Genomic DNA, 27,500 nt, shown 5'->3' with positions numbered 1-27,500 from the left:
TATATGTTCTTTCTTTTTTATTGTGTGGCATAAAGTGAAGCTTTAGTTCTGTTGTGGGACACACACACACATACGCACACACAAATTTGTTGAGTTTGGGTTGTTCACTCAGAATAGTAAATGAAACCATTGCTACTTTAAATTATAATCACACAGTCAATTCCATTCAGCAAGGACCTTAACACACCATTAATAATACGTGTATCGCTTACACGGTCATTAAGCCTTCATGTTGGGTGCAAGCGGGGATTGAATAGTTTTGACATTTATATTGTTCCAAAGAGTATTAACAATGTAAAGGAGGCAGTTCCAGCTGGGAATCAAAAACGGTACCATGGGCTTGGTTCCTTGCTTTATCAACTTACACGTCATGTCATTTGCTCCCACTGTAATAATAATGATAATAATAATAATAATAATGATAACCATAATCCTAATACTGAATAATATAATATAATTGTTGTTGTTGGTGTGATTAAGATGGTGTGACCATTAAGTTGACAGAAATAACGGAGCACTTGATTAAATGCATTAAAGTATCCAATTTCATCCTTTAATCTATATATTTCAGTTTCAAATCCTGTTGGGGTAGGCTTAGCACTTTTATTTTTTTATTTATTTATTTATTATTTTTATTACTTTATCATCTCTTCAGAGCCAAGAAAATAAGTACCAGTAATATGCTGAAGTTAAATCGATCAACTGTATTTGGATTTTTAGCCATATTGGTTTTACACTTCGTCAGAATTACCATTCTTATTGTAAAAAAATTAAGAAATTATGATTATTGTTATTACATGTTATTACATGCTTCTTTACTTAGCAAGGATGTGTCTTGAGATTTTGCAGTAACAAGTTTCCTCAAATTTTGAAAATCTTTCTTAGGGTCCTTGCAGAATAGAGAATGACACTTTTCTTCACGTTGACAATGCAAGTCCTAATCCAAATATTCTGTCCTAATCCAAATATGTAGGTGTTGTACCAGGTGCACCAACAGCCACTGGAACAATTATTACTTCTGTCTTCCATATTCTCCCTGGTTTGGTCCTGATGTCTCTCAGTTTTCTGTTTCTTTGGTATCCACTCTGTTACAATATGGTATTGCAAAGTCTATGATCTTACACTTTTTCCTTTCATTTTTGCCCTCCACAATCACATCTGATCTCATTACTTTAATTCTATGGTCAGTCTTTGTGGAGAAAGCCCATATCCTGTAATTATTATCCACCATTACAGCCTCATTATTGTTATTATTATTGTTATTATTATTATTATTATTATTATTATCATCATCATCATCATTATTATTATTATAGAAACCAAGCTCAGGTTTAATCTTATTCCTGGTAGGATTTTTGTGGGTAGCAAGTTACTGCCTGTAACCTATGTTTGACTTTTGCTTTGTATTTGTACAAGTTGACTCCAAGTCTCACCCAGAGACCTCAAGAGACAACTAACTAGAAGTTCATGTTGGTGTTATGCCCAGGGTGCCATATATTTGGTTTTGTACATAGTGTTGTTCTAGAGAATGTTTAAGAAAACATAAGAAAATTATGAGTTTTGCTTTAAAATGTGAGATTACACAGACAGTATTTTACATAGGATATGGGCAGTTCCCATGAGCACTATCTTTTGAATTTCTGCCATTTTGGGGTTTCCTGGTATCTTAGCTAGGTAGGAGCCCCAGTTGTGTACTGGGGTCAATCTATTCAACTTCCCCCTGCCCCTGTTCCCGAATTTCAGGCTTTGTGCCTATAGTAGAAAGGATTATTATTATTATTATTATTAGAATGGTTAGAGTTGAGTGTGATTCTTTCAAATCTAGGACATATTTCACTCTTCTACTCTCAATGAAATAATCACCTGTGAGAACTTGTAAGATGCCTGGGGTTAAAATAGGTCACCGCTGAACAAACTACACTGGTGGCAATGGTGGTGGTGATGGTTTCTTTTTTAGTACGGTCATGCTGTTTTTCTGTTTGTTTGTTTTTATTGTTTTTTGTTTTTTAAGGGAGGAGCTTATAATTTGACTGAGATCTGTTCTCATACACTATTGATACTTATTTTATTGATTGCATTTGGCTAAGAGACAAAGTGCACCCCAGCAAGCAAGATTTCTAATTCAAAGCAGTGAGGTACTGAACTAGATCAACCATAGAGCAATAAAGCATCTCGTCCAGCTGTCTCCCCTTTGTGTGTTCAATTATTGTGGCTGATACTCTGGGGAAAGAGCACTGTAACTGCTGCTTTTTTCCCATCCTCCTAATTCAAATGCTTTGTGCTTACATAACAATACATACATACATATGTATATACATACATATATATATACACACACACACACACACACTCACATATATTTTTTAAATAATAGTTTCTTTTGACTGAGCACAATTACCAGTTTTTGCGAGTGAAAGGAGTGTTGTTGATGATGGAACTGTTGACACCCCACCACCACCACCACCAACAACAACAACAACAACAATAACAACAACAATTGCAACAACGAACAACCAACACCCATCCATCCACTCCCCGAGGGATAAAATGCAAATCGCCTTCTCTCACCCCACTCCCCACCCTCTGCCGCCTTCCTCTGGGATTTGAACAGAAAGGCGAGATATCAAACTAAATGCGACTAAACTATGAAACATCTCGTCACTTACCCATCTGTGCCAACTTATCAGCTCCAATGTTTAATAATAATAATAATAATAATAATAATAATAATAATAATAATAATAATAATAACAATTATAATGATAGTAATAACAATAGTAATAAGTAACAATTATATTGGTGTTAATGATGATGATGATAATTTATTTAGTTACCACAGAGAGCACCAAAAAAGCAAAATGACATTAGAAAACAAATACATCATTAGTATATTATATGCGACAAGCTATTGTATGAATGGTGTTAATAAATTTGATTCCGAAAAGCAAGAAAACGAAATAGGTGTTGTAAATGTTTAAGAAAGATTCGGTTAACTGAGTTTCCTTCAACCCAAACAACCATCCTTTCACTCACATTATGCTTGGATCTGCTTATTTACCCATATGATGTTTTGCCATTTTCACCAAGCATTCATAAAATATAACCTAAGGCCAAGAAGACTTCTCTCACTGCCCACAGCTTGTTACGTAAGTGATACTTGAAATGATAATGAGGGATTCATTGGCAAGGAAAAGTTAGGGCTTCAAGCTTCATGTTCATACCTCATTCACATCAGCAGCCTCCATGCAAAGAAAAGCTGTCTTATTGTCATTGTCAATAGAAAACATTAGATCCTCTATGGGTTTATTCAACAGCCTGATCCAAACCCATATGCTGTTGACTGTTGGCTAATAGAAAAATACAAGGAGGAAGATTGCCCCTGAGGCATACTTTCACAGCTTCTCTTGAAATGGCAGCTTGTTCTGGAGCACTGCCATGCCTAAGACGTTTTCAAAGTTTCCATATTCTCCAATGTATTCCAGTTCAGGTTGTGAATATCTCACTCAATACTTAGTGCATTCTTCAAACATCTCTTTTATAGTCTGCTGTCTATAAGCTCGCTATTAGCCCTCTATAGAATGTGCTTTATAGAATATCAAGATGTTTTACTGAACATCTTGTTCAACCAAGAATAAAATAGTGAGCGCCTCTAAATATTTGTTGTTGACCCACAATCAACTCAAGGGTAGGGCACCTTTAGCATAATCAAATGTAGAAAAGCAAGCACCTTTCAGTACACACACACACACTCTCTCTCTCTTTTGTGATGTATTTTGTAGAAACTAGCAGACTAGAATTTTTTCAAAGAAAAAATACTTTATGTTATTTGTTCCACCTAAGTTTCATAGGTGCTCCCTTGTGGCTTTCACCATCATAAATTCAATGGTCCAGTGATCGGCCTGATATTCACAGAATGCATTATATATTTGATAGAAAGTAAATAAATGTCATGCAATAGAGATCTTCACATATTTATGTGTACAAAGAGTCACTCACATGAACACTAACATATTCACATGATCACATGACATGTTGGATATTTATGCATTCATTTGTGTATGTGTGTGAGAGACAGCATCATTCATTATTATCTTTTATCGTTTGCTTGTTTCGGTCATTAGACTCTGACCATGCTGTGGCACCACCTTAAATGGTTCTGTCGAACAAATCAACCCCAGTGTTCACTTTTTATGTCTGTTAGTTATTCTATCAGTCTCTTTTGCTGAACTGCTAAGCTACGGGGGACATAAGCAAACCAACACTGGTTGTCAAGTAGAGCAGCAGAACAAACACACACGCAAACGTGTGTGTGTGCATGTGTGTCTATAGTACAAATGTCTAGTTTTCATAAGTCCTGAATTAAAATCTTCCACCAAACTTTAGTCACAATTTATGTTCCTAACACTAGCTGAATGATAACCAAGTTATTTTACTAAATTCTTTGTAGTATTTAAAATTAACTGAAAGAAACACAAAGCGTCTCAAAATAAATACGGTAACGATAGGGTTAATTTATTATGTACGCTACTAGAAATAACAGACAAAATCTGGGCTTACGAGTACAGTTGTAGAAGTTAATGACCACACCAAGTTTCTTACAGTGTTTGATAACCTGACCACACACACACACACACACACACACACACACACACACACACACACACACACAAAGCGGAGTGAGGCATCTGGAGCCTAATTCCAAACAAATACCAGTCTCTAGCCCTGCACCTAGTTTGAATCTTTTTATGCATGAAATGGTTTGCAGTTGAACAGGTCAAACAATGCCGGCTTCTCTAGTCTGGAATAAATCCAGCACTTTGCCACCGCCGCCGCCTCGGAGCTGACCTAATTTCTCAAACAACTTCCCCTGGTCTCTCCACATGAGACATTCAATATTTCTACAACCACCTGTAGCCTGACTATTGTCATCCCACCACCATGCCAACTCTTCCTCCTCCTTCTCCTCCTCTTTCTCCCCCCCCACTCTCACTCTCTCTGGAAGGCCCACTTTTAGCACCATCTGGAGGTTCTCGAGGTCTTTGTTCTACACTCTTAAATTGATAGATTCCTGTCTTTCTATTGTTATATCTTGTCTTGTCACAGTAGTTCATGTATTACAGTGGAAGGAATATTTACTTTATGATTACAACCACTCTCTGGTCCACCACCACCACCACCCTCATCTCTATCTCTCTCTCTCTCTCTCTCTCTCTCTCTCTCTCTCTGTCTCTCTCTTTGTTCTCTTTCTTGTTTGTTTTTGGGAGAAGGGTTTACTTTTTCTTTTGCTTAATGGGTTTTTTTTGTTGCTTTTTCCTTTTATTTTCTCACTCCTAACACATTGACTCTCTCTCTCTCTCTCTCTCTCTCTCTCTCTCTCTCTCTTGGCTTCTGCCCCTCTCTCTCCTTTCCTTAATTCTTGGCACACATGCACATTCAGACATCTAGACGCATATGCAGACAGAGACACACAGACACATACACACAGACACATACACACATACATGTAGACATGCACACACACACACACACACATGTAAACATGCGCACACACACACACACACACACCTATATAAATACACACATGCACATTTGTGAAAGATAATAAAATAAAAACAAAAAATTTCACCACCACCACTCCTTCTCTCTCTCTCCCTCTCTCTCTCTCCCTCTCTCTCTCTCTCTGTTCCTTAATTTTTTTGACACAGTGACACATGCACACGTGTAAAAGCACACACACACGCACACACACCAAGACATAACACCGAGACACAAACACATACACACACACACAAACCTAAACACATGCACACACTTTGACATTCATGAACACATATGTAGATATACATATATACATACACACACCTAAACACACACACACATGTAGATATACATATACAGATGCATGTTTGTGAAAGATGACAGAACAAAACCAAGAACAGCAACAACAACAACAACAACACATGAAATACTGGAATAACAAAGTAACAATCCTTATCCTAGAGCTGTAAAAGCCTTAATTAACGTCTCTAACATATTCTGCATAGATAAGTATGTTGCTCTGAGTTAAAACATACACACCACACAACAAACACACACACACACACACCGTATACATACACTCGCACAACTTCCTCTCCCCCTACCCACCACCAAAGAAAAAATTAAAAACAAAAAACAAAAAAAAACTGAAACAATAATTTGCTAAGAAATTTTAATGGCATTTGTAGCTGAAGGTTTCATTATAGTTAATCTGTTTGATATTGATTAACGAGATGGAATCCAAAAATGCTATAATATTCTCATCCCACACCAACATTTCCTCAAAAAACAACAACAACGAAAAAAAACTGGTTGTCTCATTTATTATTATTATTATTATTATTATTATTATTATTATTATTATTATTATTGTTATTATTATTTGCAACAATATTTTTGTGGAGTTTTTTTTTTGTTGTTTTTTTTTCTTTCTCAAGCAAGGTAGAAGTGATAAATTCATGAAATAAAATGGCTCTGATGCCAAAATTGTTTTGATAAGTAGATACGTTACCTTTAAGCAAAAATCACCCTTTTGTGTCTTCCTTCTTCCCATTTCTCTTATTTTACTTTAAGACACAATTCTACATCTAACATAACATACTTTTCTGCTAATATTAATTTGGCAAAAACTGTCAATAAGTTGTGATATGGAGAGAAGAGAAGAAGGGAAGCAAGAAGAAAAGAAAAGAAAATGGCAATCTGCTTTTCTGGAATAAATATTTATTCCATCATTGATATCCATTCTTAATCAAGGACATTCTCAATTGTTGTTGTTGTTGTTATTTTAGTGGTTGTTGGCTCTCTAACCACTAATGTTAGATGTTCCCATTATGCCTTGGGTCAGGTCGGAGGGTTCGACTTGGAGATTTCAGACCCCAGTGAGTGAGTCTCTCCCTCCCTTCCCCCTCCCCTCTCTCACTCTCTCTCTTTCTCTTTCTCCTTCTTGGTTTGGTCAGATAAGAAAAAAGCAGTGTATGATTTTTTTTTTTTTTGTTCTGTAAGGTCTTTGAGATTAACTCTTTCTTTTGGCCAGCCAAACTTCTATAATAATGGCTGGCCAAATCAAATATCCACTCCACCCCCATCACACCCCACACCTGGCATTTCAACATGTTAACTGCCACATGGGTACTTATTCTATCGATCTTTTTTGCTGAACCACCAAGTTATGGGGACATAAACACACTAACAGCGATTGTCAAGCAGTGGGGGGGCAAACACATACACACATACATATATATGTGTGTGTGTGTGTGTATATATATATATATATATATATATATATATATATATGATGGGCTTCTTTCAGTTTCCTATCAAGATAAACAGTGCATGACCTTGCAGGTGGGGGCCCAGTTGGAATTTTCTTCAAGCCAAGTATTATTATTTTTATTATTATTATTATTATTATTATTATTATTATTATACAACTTAAGAATTTTATTGTGCCGTTGCATATGAAGACCAGCGTTGTGTCCTCTGACCAAGCTCATATCTCTCCAAACCTCATTCATGTGAGAATTAAAACTCAGCTCTGCAAAGTAACACCAAGTAACGGCAAAGTCTGATATTTGTACAGGCAAGACGGTATCACCTCAGTAGTGTCTCTAATAACAGCTTGGTGAGACTAGCTGGACATACAGAGCTAAATGTCTGGCCTGTGGTAGCAATACAGTGACAGTTACACGTAGTGTAAGGTGAATTATTAGCCAATGGGCTGTCACTTGAATGAATAGACCAGCTGGAATTTTTCTCTTGCTTTGGGGAGTCTTGGGGTGAGGCGGGGGCGGTTTGATGGATGGCACTAGTCATTTTTACCTTTACCTTTAACTTATCTCAGTCATTGGATTGTGGCCACGCTGGAGCACCGTTTTGAAAGGTTTTGGTCAAACAAATTGCTTCCAGTATTTGATTTATTTTTGCTTTTGCTTTTAAGCCCTGTATTACTTATTTTATTGATCCTTTTTTATACTGAACCGATGAGTTACAGGAACATAAACAAACCAACACCAGTTTTCAAGCAGTAGTGGGGAACATGCACAAAGACATAAAGGCTTACACACACACACACGTACATATATATTTACACAGACATTTATATATATACATACATACATACATACATACATATATATATATATACATAATATTATTTGATGAAGGAAACAGAAATGTGTGTGTGTGCATATCTGTATAATATATATGTGTGTGTGTGTGTATATATATATTATATATATATGTGTGGGTGTGTATATATTTGATGGGCTTCTTTCAGTTTTCATCTACCAAATCCACTCACAAGGCTTTTATCAACTTGGTGCTATAGTAGAAGACATTTGCCCAAGGTGCCACACAATGGAACTGAACTTGGAACCATATGGTTAGAGAGAGCAACCTGCTTACCTCATAGGCACACCTATGCCTATGTTTGTTTATTTCTTTCTGACAGCCATTTTTCCTCGTCGGCCAAATCGTAATTCAAATGTTGACATTCTCATATGAATTATTGAAGAAATTTATTTTTGGTTTAATACCCTTCCTAATACCTTTGCTTCACCTCCGAAATAAATAACGTGTGTGGAGCGGGGCGAGTGACAGGGACAGCTGCGAAAAAGAATTATTAAATATAAACCCAGTAAATAGTGAAGATGTTGCAGATGTTAGAAAAACAAGAAAAAATATTTATATTGAAAATATTGGTTGGTGTTTTCAATTTTTTTTTTTTTTTGCTGTTGTTTTTTTGCCATATCTGAAATACCTTGAAAATATCCAAATGAATCAATATTTTGAGATTCCGATCAATATTTTTGAATTTCTGATCTTAAATATCTAATTTAACACATGACTTTTATGGTGTTTTCACTGCAATGAATTTTGGAATAAACATTTATTTGTGCTCCATTTTCCCACGAAACAAAACAAAACGAAGAAGAAACAAATATCAAAGAAACTCAAAGAAAAAAAACATTCTTCACAGTCTCCAGGATCAATTACACATTCATATTCATCCAAGATTTAACCATTATTTTCGTTTTATGTTTTGAGTTCAAATCACATCAAGGTCAACTTTTTGGGGAGGGGTTATAAAATAGGAATCAGGTGCAAAAATACTGGGGCCAATTAAATTAGTGATCAACTGATAGATGTGATTAATGGATTAAAGAATTGTATATTGTTTCCTAAGGTCTATGATACAGCATTACTAAGTTACTGGTGAAGGTGCATGGTTCAGTTGTTAGAGCATCAGGCTCACAATCATGAGATAGTGAGTTCAATTCCTGGACTGGGCTGTGTGTTGTGTTCTTGAGCAAGACACTTTATTTCACGTTGCTCCAGTTCACTCAGCTGTAGAAATGAGTTGCAACATCACAGGTGCCAAGCTGTATCGGTTTTTGCCTTTCCCTTGGATAATATCGGTGGCAAGAGGAGGCGGGGCTGGTATGCATGGGCGACTGCTGGTCTTCCATCAACAACCTTGCCTGGACTTGTGCCTCAGAGGGTAGCTTTCTAGGTACATGCTCTCACACACACACACACATGAGAGGTTACTTTCAGTTTCTGTCTACCAAATCCACTCAAAACGTTTCGATCGGCCTGGGGCTATAGCAGAAGACACTTGCCTAAGGCACCACACGTTAAAACTGAGCTCAAAACATTTTGCTGCATCCCTTACATTTCCAGTTCAAATACCACCCAGGTCCATTTTGCTGTCCATCCTTCCAAGGTCACTAAAATAAATGCCAAGCCATAAAATATAGGAGTCAACCAATCAGGTACACCATAGATGCATAGTATACTCCAGCCTGGCCACAAGTCCAACGACTGAAACCACTCGAACAACATATAAAGAATTATAGCTGAGTCAGCATCTGTAATGTATAGTTCCCCCCCACACCACCACCACCACCTCGTTACTACATTCGTTTAACATATTGTGAGCATTCTCATTCTTACAATCGACATAGAAACCAACAATTTTAAAGTAAATGAATATGTACCATGTATTGCTGAATAATAATAACAATGTAAATACATCTCCCACTGTATTTTTACAAAAAAAGGCCACTAAAAGAAAGCGAGCAAGTCTATTGATTTTCCATAACTAAACTGAAATATATGTGAAGTATTAAGCATGTTAATCATGTTTGTGAACTGCTTGAGATTTTAGGAATAAAAGAAGCATGTTTGTTGCTCCCCATTTTTTTCTTTCTTTTCCATTTATTGAAGTCAGTTGGGGGTAGGAGGAAACAAAGTGAGTTTAAGAGTTTTTGTGATTATCAGACACATCTAGAGAATAAGAAAAAATTAATCAGGCTACATATTGTTTTAATTAACACTCAAGTAGGCTGAAAGACACAGCTGTAGCCTAAGGCCTTGTGTAAAGATGTGGGGGCGTCATGACATCATCCTCGCTGGAGACATCCAAAGACAACCACAATTTTATGGAACTTGGTTCCCATGATGTCCATTCCACATCTTAGAACCTTTACATTGTTCACGGAGCATTGAGCAGCAGTCATGATACCAGCATTTTGATACCTGCAAATCATCATGATACAGGTAACTCCTTCCCAATATTTAGATGGTCTCCAACCCTTCATGTCAGCTAACCTTTTCTCAATTACAAATTTAACCTTTATGCTCACCAATGCCATGGATTGTTCACCAATGCATCAAGCTGGAAAAGGAGGCATTTAAAAAAATCAAATTTAGCCTGAACATGTGTATATATATATTTGTGTGTATATATGTGTGTGTGTATATGTATATATTGGTTTCAAATTTTGGTACAAGGCCAGCAAGTTCGGGGGGGTTGGGTAGGTCGATTACATTGACCCCCAGTGCATAACTGGTACTTATTTTATTGACCCCGAAAGGATGAAAGGTAAAGTTGACCTCAGTGGAATTTGAACTCAGAACATGAAGATGGATGAAATGCTGCTAAGCATTTTTCCAGTGCGCCACGGTTATACCTGGTCACCTTATACATATACATATATATATATATATATATATATATATATATATATATATATGCATTATATACACACACATATATATCTATAACTTGACTTAAATACAAAGATAGAATAAGTCCTGGGATCAATTTGTTTGACTAAAGGTGGTGCTCCAGCATGACCACAGTAAAATGACTGAAAGAAATAAAAGAAAAAGAATAGAAAAATGAACTGTAAAAGAGTCGTAAAGAGAATAGTGTGTATAAGCATTTCAGGAGCAACGTTTGAGAATTTCAGGAAATTCTGGTTGTTTTCTGGTTCCTTTAGGCAAGTTTTATTCATTATATTTGATGATAGACACAAGAGATGAGTCAGATTCAGACATAGTCACTTGTTGAACCTGTAACTACTTGCGTATGGTATGGCACCCACATCAGTAGCAGGCTGTAAGAGAGAGACTAAATTGCCCCTTCAGTCTGTAGACTGGGGTAGCACTTTGGGCAAGTACTAGAAACCCTTTAGCTCCCCATGCCAAGGATCTGGTGAAGATGTTAGTAGCAAGATATTGGATAACCAACAAGGTAGAGAAGTCCTAGACCAATGGTTTGAAGGTTATTGGCTGGGCATCAATTAGTAATCCATCCGAATCCATCCTGCAGTTATTGAGATATCTTGCCCATGGACAAACAACCAAACAAACACAACTGAAAACAATACCTCTGCTTTCGCTAATGTGGAGGTAATAACCCTTTCTACTATAAGAACAAGGGCTGAAATTTTGGGGGAGTGTACTAGTCAATTACATCAACCCCAGTGTTTCAAAAGGTAAAGTTCACTCAAGCTGAATTTGAACTTAGAACGTAGTGGCAGACGAAATACCGCTAAGCATTTCACTCGGTGCGCTAACAACTCTGTCAGTTCATCACCTTAATAATAATAATAATAATGATAATAATAATACACTTCCCAACCACATGGTTCTAACTTTTGGCCCACTACATGGCACTTTGGGCAAGTGTCTTCCACTATGGCCCCAGGCCAACTAAAGCTTCGTGAGTGGATTTGGTTGACAGGAACCAAATGTAACTTGTTTATGTGTGTGTGCAGATGTCTCCTTGTCTTGATATTATGTGAGTTGTAAATGAGTGTCACTGTCATATAAGTGGTGCCATCTTTTCCGGTTTTTGAGAAAACATATTTAGCTCTGGGGAAATATTACCTTGTTTGGAAGGTTTGCTACAGTAAGGGCATCTGACCATTAAAAAGAAATCTATCTCATCAAATACCATCTGACCCATGGATGGATAATGTTGGATAGATAATGTTGTCTTAGATATAGTGTAGCTGCAAAAATGGTGGTGGTGGTCACAAGTGGAATGTCTTCAATCCAATATATTCTTCATCAGTCCAACCTGAAGCTAATCAACACCATCATCACCAATAGCAACATCATCCATACAAAGTGGGCAGTGAAAATACATTTAAAAGATGTTGATTTTTTTTTTAGGTTGTTTTGTTTGTTTGTTTGTTTTTTCCTGTTCTATCAAACACAAAAGCAAAAAAAAAAATACAATAAAAAAAATACATATTTAAACTTTCTATGTTGTACTGAAAATTCTAAGGAAAAAATATTGAAAAACATTATACCCTCGAGTCATTTTGTTGATATGTATTTATATTTTTACAGCCATTCTAGTTAGAAGGGAAAAAATTCGAAATTCTCTTTTCAAAACTGTTGCATTTTTGTTTTGTTTTATCTAATTTATTTTTCTTTTCAATTTTCAAAAAAAATTTTGTTAATTACTTTTAATATCCACTTGATGTTAGCATTAACTCAATAATTACTACAACTGCATATTTTGTGTGCATTGTAAGACATTTGTTTTCTATTTATTAAAGTCCAATTAATTTCAATTTAAAAAAAAATAAATAATAATAATAAATTAACATGAAAATATAATTTTTCATTTTCATTTTTATTTTTAAATATGTGAAATTAAATTCTAAGTATTATTATTACTCAGCTATTGAATTTAACTAGCAGAGGCCTTGCTCTCTGATTTTGACAAGTTGGTTCGGTTTATTGTTTCACACATGGACACTGCTAAATATGGAAACTTCTCCTGCTTCCTCATCTTTTGTGTCTCCCTTCTTTCTTCTCTCCATTCTTTTTTCCATTCCAAAGTGGGTCATTGACAAGATTATCACTTTGTAAAAGTCCTTGATGTTGATCATGATGATGGTGGTGGTGGTGTGGTGGTGGTGGGAGTATATCTATTGCCTCCCTCTTTTACTCTTCTCTCAGCAATACCAACCCATCCATCCATCCATCCGTCCATCCATCCATCCGCCCAGCCCATCCCAGCTCAGCCATCACCAGCCATCACCGTCACTCACTGCTGAAATCAAATTGGGTTGTTCCTACGGCAACAGAGAAGAAAGCTGAGAGAGGAAATATTTCTACTGCATTGACTCCTTGCCTCACTGGATTCTTCCTAGAAACTTTCATGACGAGATCAATAACTTGCTGTTGCTTTAGTTCACACTTACACAAACACACGTACACACATACACACACACGCACGAACACACACGCACACACACACACACGCTATCACTGATGTTTTTTCGTATACTTCCAAATTACTATAGCAATGTTGTTTGAGCATCTTTCTGTCATTTAAACTTGAGAAATCCATTTTTCTTTGTTGTTTTATCAAATTTGATTTAGTTTTTTTTTTTTGATCAAAGGGAGATAATTTCTCAAAACCAAATATTTTAATTTTTATGGAAAACTGTCGTCTTCATAATTTTGTCCATTCCAAAGCAGCCGATGTTTTTTATTTGTCTTTATTTTATTTTATTTTATTTATTTCGTTATATTTTTTTGTGAGACTTTTAAACAGAAATTACCATAAAAAGAAATAAAGTGTTATTTGTATTTTATTTTAAAACTTAAACCATGAATATTTTGGCCAATGAGAATGCGTCTATGAAATTTCTTGATCCGCTTGAAATAGCAGCTATGCAAAACTTACCCCCATAATCATTTCATTTCTCCAACTCAAAACATTAAAATAAAGACAAACAAAAAATAGCAAGGACATACTAGATAACGTACCCTTTGATATACTATGCCTGAAGCAAAATATGGGTTGGTCATCGCTTGATCATTTTTGGTCATTGGTCAAGGCAAAAAGAACTGAGCTGGGACTAGCTAAATAATAAACAACAAACAACACCCATGACCTTTACATTTCTGATCCCAGTGCTTGCCCAATACTTATTTTATCAACCCTAAAAAAATGAAAGACAAAGAACCTTAACAGAATTTGAACCCAGAACATAAAGTCAAGCATGACATTTTTTTTTTTTGAAAGGTGTTGGCCTGGTTGTGTGGTAAGAAGTTTGCTTCCCAACCACATGATTCTAGGTTCAGTCCCATTTCATGACGACACCTTGGGCAAGTGTCTTCTACTACAGCCTCGGACCAACCAAAGTCTTGTCAGTGTATTTAATAGTCAGAAACAATATGAGTCTTCAAAAAGGCAGTTGCTCCCACAAATACAAAATAAAATTTTTGAGATTTATGGAGGGTCAAAGTTGGGAACAAAAACAGGACAGTGGAGACATATATATATATATATATATATATATATGTATGTATGTATGTATGTATATATATGTGTGTGTGTGTGTGTGTATATATATATATATATGTATATATATGTATATATTGTGAGTATGTCTGTGTTTGTCCCCCATCACCGCTTGACAACCAGTGTTGGTGTGTTTACATTCAGCAAAGGCAACTGGTAGAATAAATACCAATCTTTAAAAGAATTCAAGTATTGGGATCAATTGCTTCAACTAAAAACTCTTCAAGGCAGTGCCCCAGCATGGTCACAGTCTAATGACAAAACTGTTCACTGCCCTGTTGTACATTTGTGGTTTCCTTAGATAATGGCTCTTTGGAAATAAGTTTCTATGACTCAGTTGGAAATAATAGGGATTTTTGTTGTTGTTGTTGTTGTTGTTTTTAATTAATTAATTTTTATTTTTTATGTGTATTTTTTTTTTTTTTTTTTATCTTTCACCCTTTCTTTTTCGAGTTGTCTTATGATGAAACACAGAAACATGTAAATTAAGATACCTGTTAGTGATACGTTTGTTTTTATTTCGCTGTTGAATTTAAAGACATCTGAATGACAGTGGTGATGGTGGTGGTGGTGGTGGGGGGGGGGGGGGTACCATGTATCTGACTCATCAGCTGTATCTTTTATTTAATTCAAGTTGCTAATCTCATTTCTGTATTGCTTGCACCATATTGTTTCAGAAACAAGTTTCTATAATGTAGCACTAATTCATACATGATATGTGTGTGTGTGTGTGTGTGTGTATGTATATACATATGTATATATGTATATATGTATATTTACATACATATATATACATATATATGTGTGTGTGTGTGTGTATATATACATATGTATATATGTATATATATACATATATATATGTACGCATGTACATATATATATATATATATATATATATATATATATATATATATATATATACTAGTTTTAGTCATTAAACTGTGGTCATGCATTGGCAATGTGTTTGTGGGTTTAATTCATTATAAATAACCCCAGTATTTTGTCTGATGCTCTACCTATCCTGCCAACCAACTGATCCTTATATAACTTCACCCCACACACGCAAGTGCGCATGTGTGTGTGCACACACACGTATGCATGTGTGTTACTAATAAAAGAACAAGATCTGTGAAATTGAATTTAATGTTATTTCATTTAATACCATTATTATAATTTATTTTTTGGAATAAAATATACATTTTTTTCTTTTCTTTTCCTATTTCTTATCTTAGGAGAACTGGCAAATAAAAAGAATGTCTAAATTCCATTTAATTTCCAAAGAGCATCATTAATTACATTACTAATTGAATCCCATCTAGAGTTTCTGTATAGATTTCCAGTTAGGTCCTCTGCCCCTTACTGAATTCTTCTAAGTTTTCTTCAACAAATTTATCTTTATCATCATCGTCATCATCGTCAGTGTCATCATCATTTAATGTCCATGTTCCATGCTGGTATGAGTTGAACGGTTCAACAGAATCTGATGAGCCACAGGACTATGTGGTGTTCCAATATCCAGCTTTTCTGTGGTTTTTATGGTTCCTGACATCATCCACTTTACATTCATCCCTTCCTCCATCCATCTTCTCTGCTCACTTCTCCAGGGAAGGTTGTTTGGGATAGTGTCTCCCACCCACCACCACCACCACCACAATGATCTTTGTCTTGCAAGTTATTTGGTAACCGTGCTAGTGTTGGTGCCACATAAAAAGCACCCGGTCCACTCTGTAAAGTGGTTGGCATTAGGAAGGGCATCCATCTGCAAAAAAACAAAAAAAAAACAAAGTCAAATCAGACAGTGTAGCTTGATACTATCCTCTGACTTACCAGGTCCTGTCAAAAACCATCCAACCCATGCCAGCATGGAAGACAGATGTTAAATGATGATGATGATGACAACAATGATGACGATGTATGTATGTATGTAAAGGATACATTGAATGTCATTGTCCTAGATACACTACTACATATGAATAAAAAGACAGGAATATCATAGTTGGAACATGTTTAATCCGTAGAGTTGTTCAATCAGGACTGACCTGGGCTAAACAACAACAAGAACAACATCTTGTGTATTCCTAACAATTTATTTGTTTTCTTTTACTTTTGAAAATATTAGGAATCTTCATGTTTTTTTCATTTTAAACTCTGTGTCTATCTATCTATCTATCTATACATACATACATACATACATACATACATATATACACATATATATATATATATATATATATATATATGATGGTGTTAGGAAGGGCATCCAGCTGTAGAAACTCTGCCAAATCAGATTGGAGCCTGGTGCAGCCATCTGGTTCACCAGTCCTCAGTCAAATCATCCAACTCATGCTAGCATGGAAATCAGACGTTAAACAATGATGATGATGATATATATATATATATATATATATATATATATATATATGAGGTTCCTGGCTTTAAGGTATTGCAAAAGGCCTTGTTGGAGGCCCAACTTTCCCAGTTCTTTTACAGGTCTTAGAAAAACTGAAGGACCACTGAAATAAGTGTATAAATCTGAGAGGGGAACATGATGAATAAAATCATAATTAACTGATCCTCTTCTATTTTATTTTACCCAAAACCAGGAACTTTTCAGTACCTCCTTGTATATATGTATGTGTGCATGTATGTATGCATGTACATATGTATATATTGTTTAAAACAATTCTCAATTTCTTTCATTTCTTATTCTTTTACAGGTTTAGAAGCAGTTGCTTTGGAAATTGGTGGTCATGATCTTGTTTCAGAATTGCTGGAACCATTTAATCGTGAGTATAATTCTTCTGCCATGTTTTCTGTCGTATTGATCAGGTTTTGGTATTTTATGTAACCACCTAACAAACCTGTACTCCTCTCTGACAAAGAAGCCCTTCCCTTTGTCACCACCAGAGGTAGTAGTTCCCTGAACATTTTGCACCCAATTCCTATTCTGGCAACAATGTTCTCAGAAAACCCACTTCCACCACTAATTAGGTCACCTAGATACAAAAGAAAGCTATCATGACTACTTCTTGGGAGCCTTCAGGGCACTGGAATCTATTTCATGTGTACTCTTAGTGCTATGTGCATATAACACACATACACTCACACAAATGTGTGTATGTATGTGTACACTGGAGAGAATATATAATATATATATATATATATATATATATATATATACACATTCCCACATGCATGCGCATACATACATACACACAGACATGCACAGCACTTTGGGCAATGTTTTATGGATTTCGTACATGAACATTAAAAGAGGTAACCTCGTGGGCATCGGTACCATTTTCCTCTTTCTCCGTTCTTCCATTCTCCGAACTTTCCATCTTTCCGACGAAGGGCTACGCCCGAAACGTCATACACTCTCTCTTTCCTTTCCTGAGCGTCCAATAATACTATCCATATCACGTCCTCACTTTGTTGTGTTTTTGTGTTTTTTTGTTATTGTTTTTTTGAACTATATATATATATATATATATATATATATATATATATATATATATATATATATGCATATATAATATAGTATGTATGTATATATAATGATGTATAATGAACTTATTGTATACAGTGCTCAAGTGCACTACAACTCATCAGAAAAAGTAGCCAAAAGTGCATGTACAGTGCATAAAAAACGGAGGGGAGAATCACGTGTGTGTGTGTGTGTGTTTAGATCTGCAATTGCTTGTATAAATGTGTAGTGATTGGTGTTGTCATCAGTTTCTCCTGTCAATGAATTGTATGGGCACTTTGTGTCTTCAAAGCCATAGGGATTAAGGGATCCCTTATCTGATAAATAGGTAAGGTTCACATAACCATCACTCTAAACACTTCATCTCTCTACTTCAGTTTTTGAGTTTTTGTATATTCATTTATCCCCTTCCCAAAATATGAGATATTACCTCCCCTGTCCCAAATAATAACGGTCACCAATTACCTCCCATTAGAATTTTCTACTTGTTGATTCATTTCATTCACAAACTCTCATACACAACATGGACTAAAATCTTCTTAAGAAAATACAAAATTACAATAACTTCAATGTCATGATAAGCAAAAGCGAAACCGGTCAACAAACACAATACTCTTTCACTTATAAAATATATTAAAAAATATACTCAGCTGGTACTTATTTTATTGGCCCCGAAAGGCTGAAAGGCAAAGTCGATCATGGCAGAATTTGAACTCAGAACATAGAGCTGGACAATGTTTTGAGTTATAATAGAAACACTTGCCTCAGGTGCTGTGTAGTGGGACTGAACCAAAAGCTACAAGATTGGAAAGCAGGCTTCTTTACCACACAGCAACACCAGCAAGCATGACAAAATAATCATGAAACAAATGTAGAAACAAAACAGGGTTGTGATTAAGAGTGATTTGGCTGCTATTTCAAGCAACCACTTAGAGGTTACACTGATGTTAGAAAAGCAAGCTGGAATCATTTTCCAAATGAGATTGTCTGCTGCTTTTATTCAAACTGATCGAGTTATAATATAGAAACTCTCTTTGGCTTCATCTGAGCTTGGTATTTTATCCACTTGCTTATTCCATCTCACCAACACTTATATAATTAGGCAGAAGAAGAAGAATAAATAAGAAGAAGAAGAAGAAGAAGAAGAAGAAGAAGGAGGAGGAGGAGGAGGAGGAGGAGAAGAAGAAGAAGAAGAAGAAGAAGGAGAAGGAGAAGGAGAAGAAGAAGAAAGAAGAGGAGGACGGATCATGAAAATTTGATGATCAAATGTTGGGCCATTTGTTGCCATTACTGTAAAGTCAATATGTCAATGTGATATGACAGTTGGAATTAATCTAGGGAGAGTAGAAAGGAATTAATATGCACGAGACCAGGAGAAATGTTAATAAAAGGCAATGCTTAGGAAGGAAGGGTCATAACTCATAATAGTATAGCGCCGAACAGTTAAAACGGTAATGGTAATGTTGGCCATTAATCAAAGTCTATAAATTTTCCAAAATTAGCATTACAAATCTACATCGTACCGTTTCCATATAACAACTTATTTCTCACTGGTTTTGTATAAAAACATCTTCAGATAATTTGACAATGGAATATCTGTGTTGATTATCTGACCAGCTAAAAATAGCAGCTAAATTTCCCTCATTTTTCACATCCTCTATTTTCAACTGGCTTTGTATAAAAACAATATGTTCAGATTATCTGACAAGAGAATCTTTACGCTGTTGTTTGACCTGTGAGAAATAGCAGCCAAATCCCCATTACCTCTCATCCCTGTTTTCAAATTGCTGTGTTTGAAAACAACATTTTCAGATAATCTTTGCAATTGTTTGACCTGTTAGAAATGGCAGCTGAATCTCCCTCATCTCACACCCTGCTGCAATTAAGGAGGCCTCTACATGGTTGTTCGACTTACTAAAAATAGTAGCTAAATCTCCAGTTAATCCTATTGTTATCATGTTTCTATTGGAATACTTGACTTTTGTTTCATTTAACTTTTAAAATAATGAAGAATGTAGAAAAATAACTTTTGTCATTATTAAATTGGTGTCTGAGACATAAATCGGCATGAAATCTCAAATTTCAGTTTAAATTTAAATCACCTTACAACAGGAAGTCTGCATCGTAAAACCACCAGGGGTCAGTTTGAAGCAGGTTGGCATCAAAAAGGTTAAACTACACCATAATATCTTACAAAGAAAAAGAAAGAACCCTAGGAAGAAGATTATACTGAATGATGTAGTCTTAGATACACTGTGCTAGGAAAAAGGCATGATGTACTCATGACAGAAATGCCTTTGACCATAGGCCTGCTAGATCAGGGTTCGCCTGGGGTTAAACAACAACAACAACAGCAACATGTTCAGATTGTTAATCCTCAAACATTCTCCCCCACCACTCTCCCTCTCTCTATCTCTCTCTCTCTATCTATCTATCTCTCTTTTTTATCTATCTATCAACCTCTCTCTCCAAAATTGTTCACAACTATTTTACTCTTCTGTACGAGTCTTTATCCTTCTCATTATAAATTGTTGAACCTTCAACCATCTTTTCTTTCTCTCTTCTCTCTTTATCTTTCCTTCTTCTTCTTCTTCTTCTCCTTTCCCTTCTTTCTCCTCTTCTTCTTCTTTCTTCTTTCTTCTTTCTTCTTCTTCTTCTTTCATTGTATAACATTTTATTGCTGAGGTGAATTACTATTACATGTAATGAGTAACCAGTTCTATTGTGCACCAAAATGTCATCAGTAGAAATTGTAATAATACTGAATACATAATAGACCTCATTGTGATCCGATGTGTTCCCAAGTGGTAGATCTTATCAATATAACTGGAGGCTGACTGATCAAAACTAGACACCACAGCCACCAGCCACCACCGCCCAACACTGCCATCACCACCAGCTGTTACTGCCATCAGCTGCATCTATATGTGAACCCATCAGCTGACTTGCTCCTGCCTCTCTACTCAACACAGCACACTCACAGCCATACATTACATTACATACATATATACATACACGTGTGTGTGTGTGTGTGTGTGTGTGTAATAAGACCAAGTGTACCAGTATCAATATGCCAAACCCACTTAGCATCTACTTGTTGTCTTCAACTAACTAAATTTAGATTCTCAGTGATTATATCTGAAACTGTCCCTTGCTTGCGGTTGGTTCTCTTTCTTTAACACTTACTGGTTCTTTTCATCCCAGTCCATTATTATTTATTTTACAAGCAGAACAATTCAATCCATTGCTAAAAACTACTTGTGTTGAAGAATCTGCTTTCTCTGCTGCTGCTGCTGCTGCTGCTGGTTGTTTGCAGCTTGTTTCTTATTCCTTGTTTGTTTGTTTGATATTTTATTTGTGTGTTTTTCTTTTTTGGAGGAGGGAGTATTTTTTTTTTTTGGTTTATTTGTCTCTTTTTCTCTCTTTCTGATTCAGTGTCAGTCTGTCCATCTGTCTCTCACACACACAGTATACTCCTTTTACTCTCTCTCTCTCTCTCTCTCTCTCCCTCTTACTAAACCCCTTCTCCTACTCACTTTCTTTTTCACATTCTGACTCTTCTCCTCATCCTCTAATTCTTTCTTTTTCCCCTCCATCTCTTTCTCTCTGCTAATTATGTATGTATTTGTGCGTGTGTCTATGTGTATGTATGTGTGTGTGTATCATCATCATCATCATCATCATCGTTATTATTTAACGTCTGCTTCCCATGCTGGCATAGGTTGGACGGTTTGACTGAGGACTGGTGAGCCGGAGGCTGCATCAGGTTCAATCTGATCTGGCAAAGTTTCTACAGCTGGATGTCCTTCCTAATGCCAACCACTCCGAGAGTGTAGTGGGTGCTTTTACATGACACCAGCATGAGGGCCAGTCAGGTGGTTCTGGCAACGACCACGCTCAACAGGTGTTTTTTTACATGCTACCTGCACAGGAGCCAGTATGGTGGCACTGACAACGACCACACACACACACACACACACACACACACACATATATATGTATGTATAAATATGTGTACACTGTGACACACATATATGTCATCATCATCATCATCATTTAACGTCTGTTTTCCATGTTGGCATGGGTTGAATGGTTTGATAGGACTTAGCACACTGAACAACTGCACCAATCTCCAGTTGCCTTGTTTTGACATGGTATCTACGCCTCGATGCCTTTCCTAATACCAACCACATTACGGAGTGTACTAGGGGCATTTTTCTCCACAGACCTCTCTCACTCTCTTCTTTCTAACTCTGTTTCTCTCTTCTCTCTCGCTATTTTACCTCCCATATTCCACCATTCGTTCTCGCACTCAGAATCTTTCTTTAAAAATTGATCTGAGCTATTTTATAATTTGCTTTTGTATTGGTTTTGCAAGATTACTGATATGAAATTGCATGTTGAAATAGATTTTGTTTTATTTTGGGAGGGTCATTATGCCAACAAGAAACACATGCACCGGTTAAATTTCACTTCTTTTAGACAAGCGGTGGTTAAATTTCATTTCTTTTAGACACACATATATGTCATCATCATCATCATCATTTAACGTCTGTTTTCCATGTTGGCATGGGTTGAATGGTTTGATAGGACTTAGCACACTGAACAACTGCACCAATCTCCAGTTGCCTTGTTTTGACATGGTATCTACGCCTCGATGCCTTTCCTAATACCAACCACATTACGGAGTGTACTAGGGGCATTTTTCTCCACAGACCTCTCTCACTCTCTTCTTTCTAACTCTGTTTCTCTCTTCTCTCTCGCTATTTTACCTCCCATATTCCACCATTCGTTCTCGCACTCAGAATCTTTCTTTAAAAATTGATCTGAGCTATTTTATAATTTGCTTTTGTATTGGTTTTGCAAGATTACTGATATGAAATTGCATGTTGAAATAGATTTTGTTTTATTTTGGGAGGGTCATTATGCCAACAAGAAACACATGCACCGGTTAAATTTCACTTCTTTTAGACAAGCGGTGGTTAAATTTCATTTCTTTTAGACAACTAGTTAGCCATTTAAAAAAAATATGAAAAAGTACCCTATTTTTTGTTTGGGACTAAAAACTTCTTAGATAGATACATCAACATGTTTAGACATTCCTGATTGATTCAAGATCCTCTGAATAAAAAAAATGCTTCTGCTGTTCATAATTGTCTGTCTCCTTGTTGTTTTGTTCTTTGCTAGGATCAATGCGAATGTTGATGTGTCTGTTTGTTATTGGTTATCATTTAACTTACGCTGCTGTCAAATACTAATATATGTTAATGCTGAGATTAAGAGCCTATCTCCTTTCTAAGCAACTGGGCAAGGTACTAAGGGCGATAACTTGTCACTCTCACTGCAGTTTAATCCTTTTACTGTGGAAATCAAGATAATAAATATCCACCCAAAATTTCATTATCTTTAGTTGCAGAAAGCAGTTTTATATAATAATCAATCTTTTGTTGAGCACCGCCTTTAGTTGAACAAATCGACCCCAGGACTTATTACAAAGAATAAGCCTAGTACTCATTCTATCGGTGTCTTTTGCTGAACCGCTAGGTTACAGGGACGTAAACATACCAACATCGGTTGTCAAGCGATGGTGGGTAGACAAACACACACACACAAATATATATATATATATAAAATACAAAATGGTACAAGAACACAAAACATCCAGACAGTTAGGTGATACAAAAAAGGGACAACAAAACATCCAGACAGACGATACAAAGAAAACAAGGACGGGTCATTCGGAGTTTTCTCTCTTCAGTCGAGTTCCAGATTATCTTTGCAATTTCGGCTGGTTATACTCGAGATTGCTTCAATCTGGCCAGCTCCAAGGAAAAACTAAGCTAAGAGCATTAGATTTCTTGGAAGAAAGCAGCGAATGTATATGAAAACAAGGACGGAAAAAATATATATATTTATATATATACATGACGGGCTTCTTTCAGTTTCCATCTACCAAATCCACTCACAAGGCTTTGGTCAGCCCAAGGCTGTAGTGAAAGACACTTGCCCAAGGTGCCATGCGCTGGGACTGAACCTGGAGCCATGTGGTTGATAAGCAGGCTACTTACCACACAGCCTCTCCTGTACCTGTTGTTTTAACCAGTGACACTCACACACATACTCACACGCACATACATGCATAATTTTATTTTATTTTATCATATATATTTGTTGCTTATAAGATAAGAAATGAAATTTTAAGACTGAAGTATTGATGTACATATTTTCGTTTAATTAATCTAGAATTACATTTGTTGAATTAATCAAGCATTCGCATTATAAAATATTCTTTATCAAACCATAACATTACGGGAGATTTTAAGATTGGAAAGGGAGACAATTAAAGCTCTACAGTAAAATTATCCCAATAGAATTAAGCCTGATTAACAAACATTGTTAGTTTATTAGATAAAAATATAATTCTAAAAAAATAATTGATATAGAACAAGCACTAATTAATATTTTTAATTAATATTTTTAGAACCTTGCAAATGATACATTAAAGTGTATCACAGAAGATATTTACTTTTGTTAAAGATTTAACAACTGCTCTTATGAGAAAACTGGCTTTCATTCATTTTTTCTTGTATTTTAAACTTTACTAATAAATGACCAATATTTTTTCTTTTTTTTTTCCTCCTAATTTTAGTCATTTGATTGTGGCCATGCTGGAACACTATATCTTTATGACAGAAGCCATGATAGATCGTTGACCAAACACCATTCAATTTTTTTCTCCATGTTTTTCTCCTTGTTTTCTCCGTATTCTCTCTGTTGAAGAGCGTAGCTCGAAACGTTAAAGACTTTCTGTATTCCCGAGCGTCAAACTAATACATCCTTTTGTTGTTTACACCACCTGACCTCGCCTGTTGTTGTCTTTTTTCCGTACATTCTCCCATATATATATATATTGGATAGATATTATCCCTTAGTGGGTTGGATTCACAACCCCTAACTTTCTTGAATATATATATATATATATATATATATATATATATATATATTAAAAATGGGAAGGCTGGTGTATGGGATTACATTGGGTTTTCCATCCTTAAAGGATTGTTTTATGGCGTATCGTCATACCCCAAACCTGTTGGACTAAGGAGGTCTTAGGCCAGCTATAGAAAACTTGTCAGAGGTGACACTGGAGCTTGGCATAGATCTTCAGCTTGATAGACCCTGTCAAACTGTCCAACCCATGGATGGGAAACCCAGGGTAATCCCATAAACCAGCTTACACATTAAATAAATGATGATGATGATACATATCTATACATTACATACAATATATATATATATATATATATATATATATATATATATATACATATATATATATATATATATATATATATATATATATATATATATATATATATATATATATTTATACTTGTTTCAGTCATTTGACTGCAGCCATGCTAGAGAACTGCCTTTAGTCGAGCAAATCGGCCCCAGGACTTATTCTTTGTAAGCCTAGTACTTATTCTATTGGCATGTTTTGCCGAACCACTAAGTTACGGGGACGTAAACACACCAGCATCGGTCTTCAAGCAATGTTGGTGGGGACAATCACAGACACACAAAGATATACACACTTACATATGAATATAAATGATGGACTTCTTTCAGTTTCTGTCTACCAAATCCACTCGCAAGGCTTTGGTTGGCCCGAGGCTATAGTAGAAGACACTTGCCTAAGGTGCCATGTAGTGGGACTGAACCCAGAACCATGTGGTTAGTAAGCAAGCTACTTACCACACAGCCACTCCTGTGCCTATATATATGTACGGGGAAGTACTAACTCTTCCGTGTTGCACACTTGGATAATTGTGAAGATCTCTGGACATGAAACCATTGGTTGCCTTGTTAACCCACAAATAAAAGAATATTTATCCACCAATGTGGCATTGTGCACTCATTCTCGCTGTTTAATATTAACATGTGCGTGTGTATATATATACACACACACACACACACACACACACACACACACATATAAAACCTCTTTATCATTCTGTTTTCGCTTTTTTTCAAGTCATTTCACTTCCCTTAACGCTAAGCCACCACAACAAGCAAATGACAGCCAAACTTTCTTTTTTTTCTTTCTGGCTATTTTTGTTGTTGTTGTTGTTGTTGTTGTTGTTGTTATTTCTTGTCCTTGTCATACTTTTTTTTTTTTTCAACTTGCTAACTTCTTCTTTATGGCAGGATTTCTTTTGATCGCTTGTGACCTTTTTGTAATTGTGTTTAGCTCAACTGTTCAAACCAGCATTTGTTTGCCACATATATTAAATAACAAACCAACAACAACAACAACAACACCGTCATCATCATCATTGACATCATCATTATAAGACGTTCATGTTTTGTTTTATTTTTTACTTTTTTTTTTTGCATTTATAACACATCTTTGTATATTATTTTATTCTCTTACATATTTATTAACAAAGATATTAACGGGATATTTTTTATACTTTTATTTTTATTTTTATTTTTCTCTTTCTCACAGGTTTAGAAACAACTGTTGTCAGCGACTGGGAACCGCAGGAAACCTGCTTTTATTGTGATTCCAAAATAACTTACCCTGTAAATAACATATTTTCTTCATTTTCCTCTCTTTTGTTTCTTTTCACTGAGTGTTTTACTTTCGTTCTGTTTTTTTTTTTTCTTAGGTAGGTTTTTTTTGTTTTTTTTTCCACTTTTCTTTTCTTTTGGTTTTCTGTTGTCTTTTACCATTTGTAATGTTCATTTTCCATATTTTTCAAAAATTCTAACAAATTTTTCTCTTTTTTTTTCTTTTCTGAGCATAATTTTACAAAATCTTAAAAAGTGCATGGCTTGTAAGAATGACATGATATTTAAGTCTGACTTTCATAAATCACAAATCATATCTATCTATCAATCTTCTTTTCTTTCTATCTCTCTACCTACATACACACACACAGATGCCTACATGCAAATATCTATATTCAAGCACAAGTGTGTGGTGTGTGTGTGTGTGAATGTATGTGCATTGTCAAAATTTAAGATCAAGCTTGGAAAAAATCAATATTATTATTATTATTATTATTATTATTATGAAAAAATTTCTTTCTTTTTTTTTTTTCTTGTGTGGGTGTGAGTATAGGTGGAGGAAGGAGTTGATGGGAACAGAAATAAGTATTTGTTAAAAATAAAAGTTAAAACACACCTACCCTGTTCTACTGATTTGACTTTCACTCAGTCAGAAGTTACCAACAAGCATTCATTTACATCTGGGTTGTTTTTTTTTTTTTTTTTAAAACCCATTAATTACGATTACATAAGCTTTTGTTTATTTATTTATTATTTTAATGTTAATGCATTTTGAGGGTC

General features: G+C 35.5%; 1 protein-coding gene across 3 annotated transcripts in view; it reads left to right on the top strand.

Moving 5' to 3' along the window:
- Positions 1 to 27,500, top strand: part of LOC106867708 (uncharacterized) — a 151,286-nt gene that overhangs the window by 111,194 nt on the left and 12,592 nt on the right. For 2 of the 3 annotated variants that reach the window (XM_089362953.1, XM_089362955.1), the window contains exons 2-3: positions 17,374 to 17,442; positions 26,656 to 26,732. In XM_089362953.1, the coding sequence (XP_089219079.1) occupies positions 17,374 to 17,442; positions 26,656 to 26,732 (146 nt within the window). Of the gene's footprint in view, positions 1 to 17,373; positions 17,443 to 26,655; positions 26,733 to 27,372 lie in introns of those variants that run through there. The other variant, XM_089362956.1, reaches the window with a different exon arrangement.

Source organism: Octopus bimaculoides, chromosome 14 (genome assembly GCF_046866305.1).
Source record: "Octopus bimaculoides isolate indiv1 chromosome 14, ASM4686630v1, whole genome shotgun sequence".
In the NCBI taxonomy this organism is placed as follows: domain Eukaryota; kingdom Metazoa; phylum Mollusca; class Cephalopoda; order Octopoda; family Octopodidae; genus Octopus; species Octopus bimaculoides.
The sequence above is the reverse complement of the archived record's forward strand: the minus strand, read 5'-3'. Positions and strand labels throughout refer to the sequence as shown.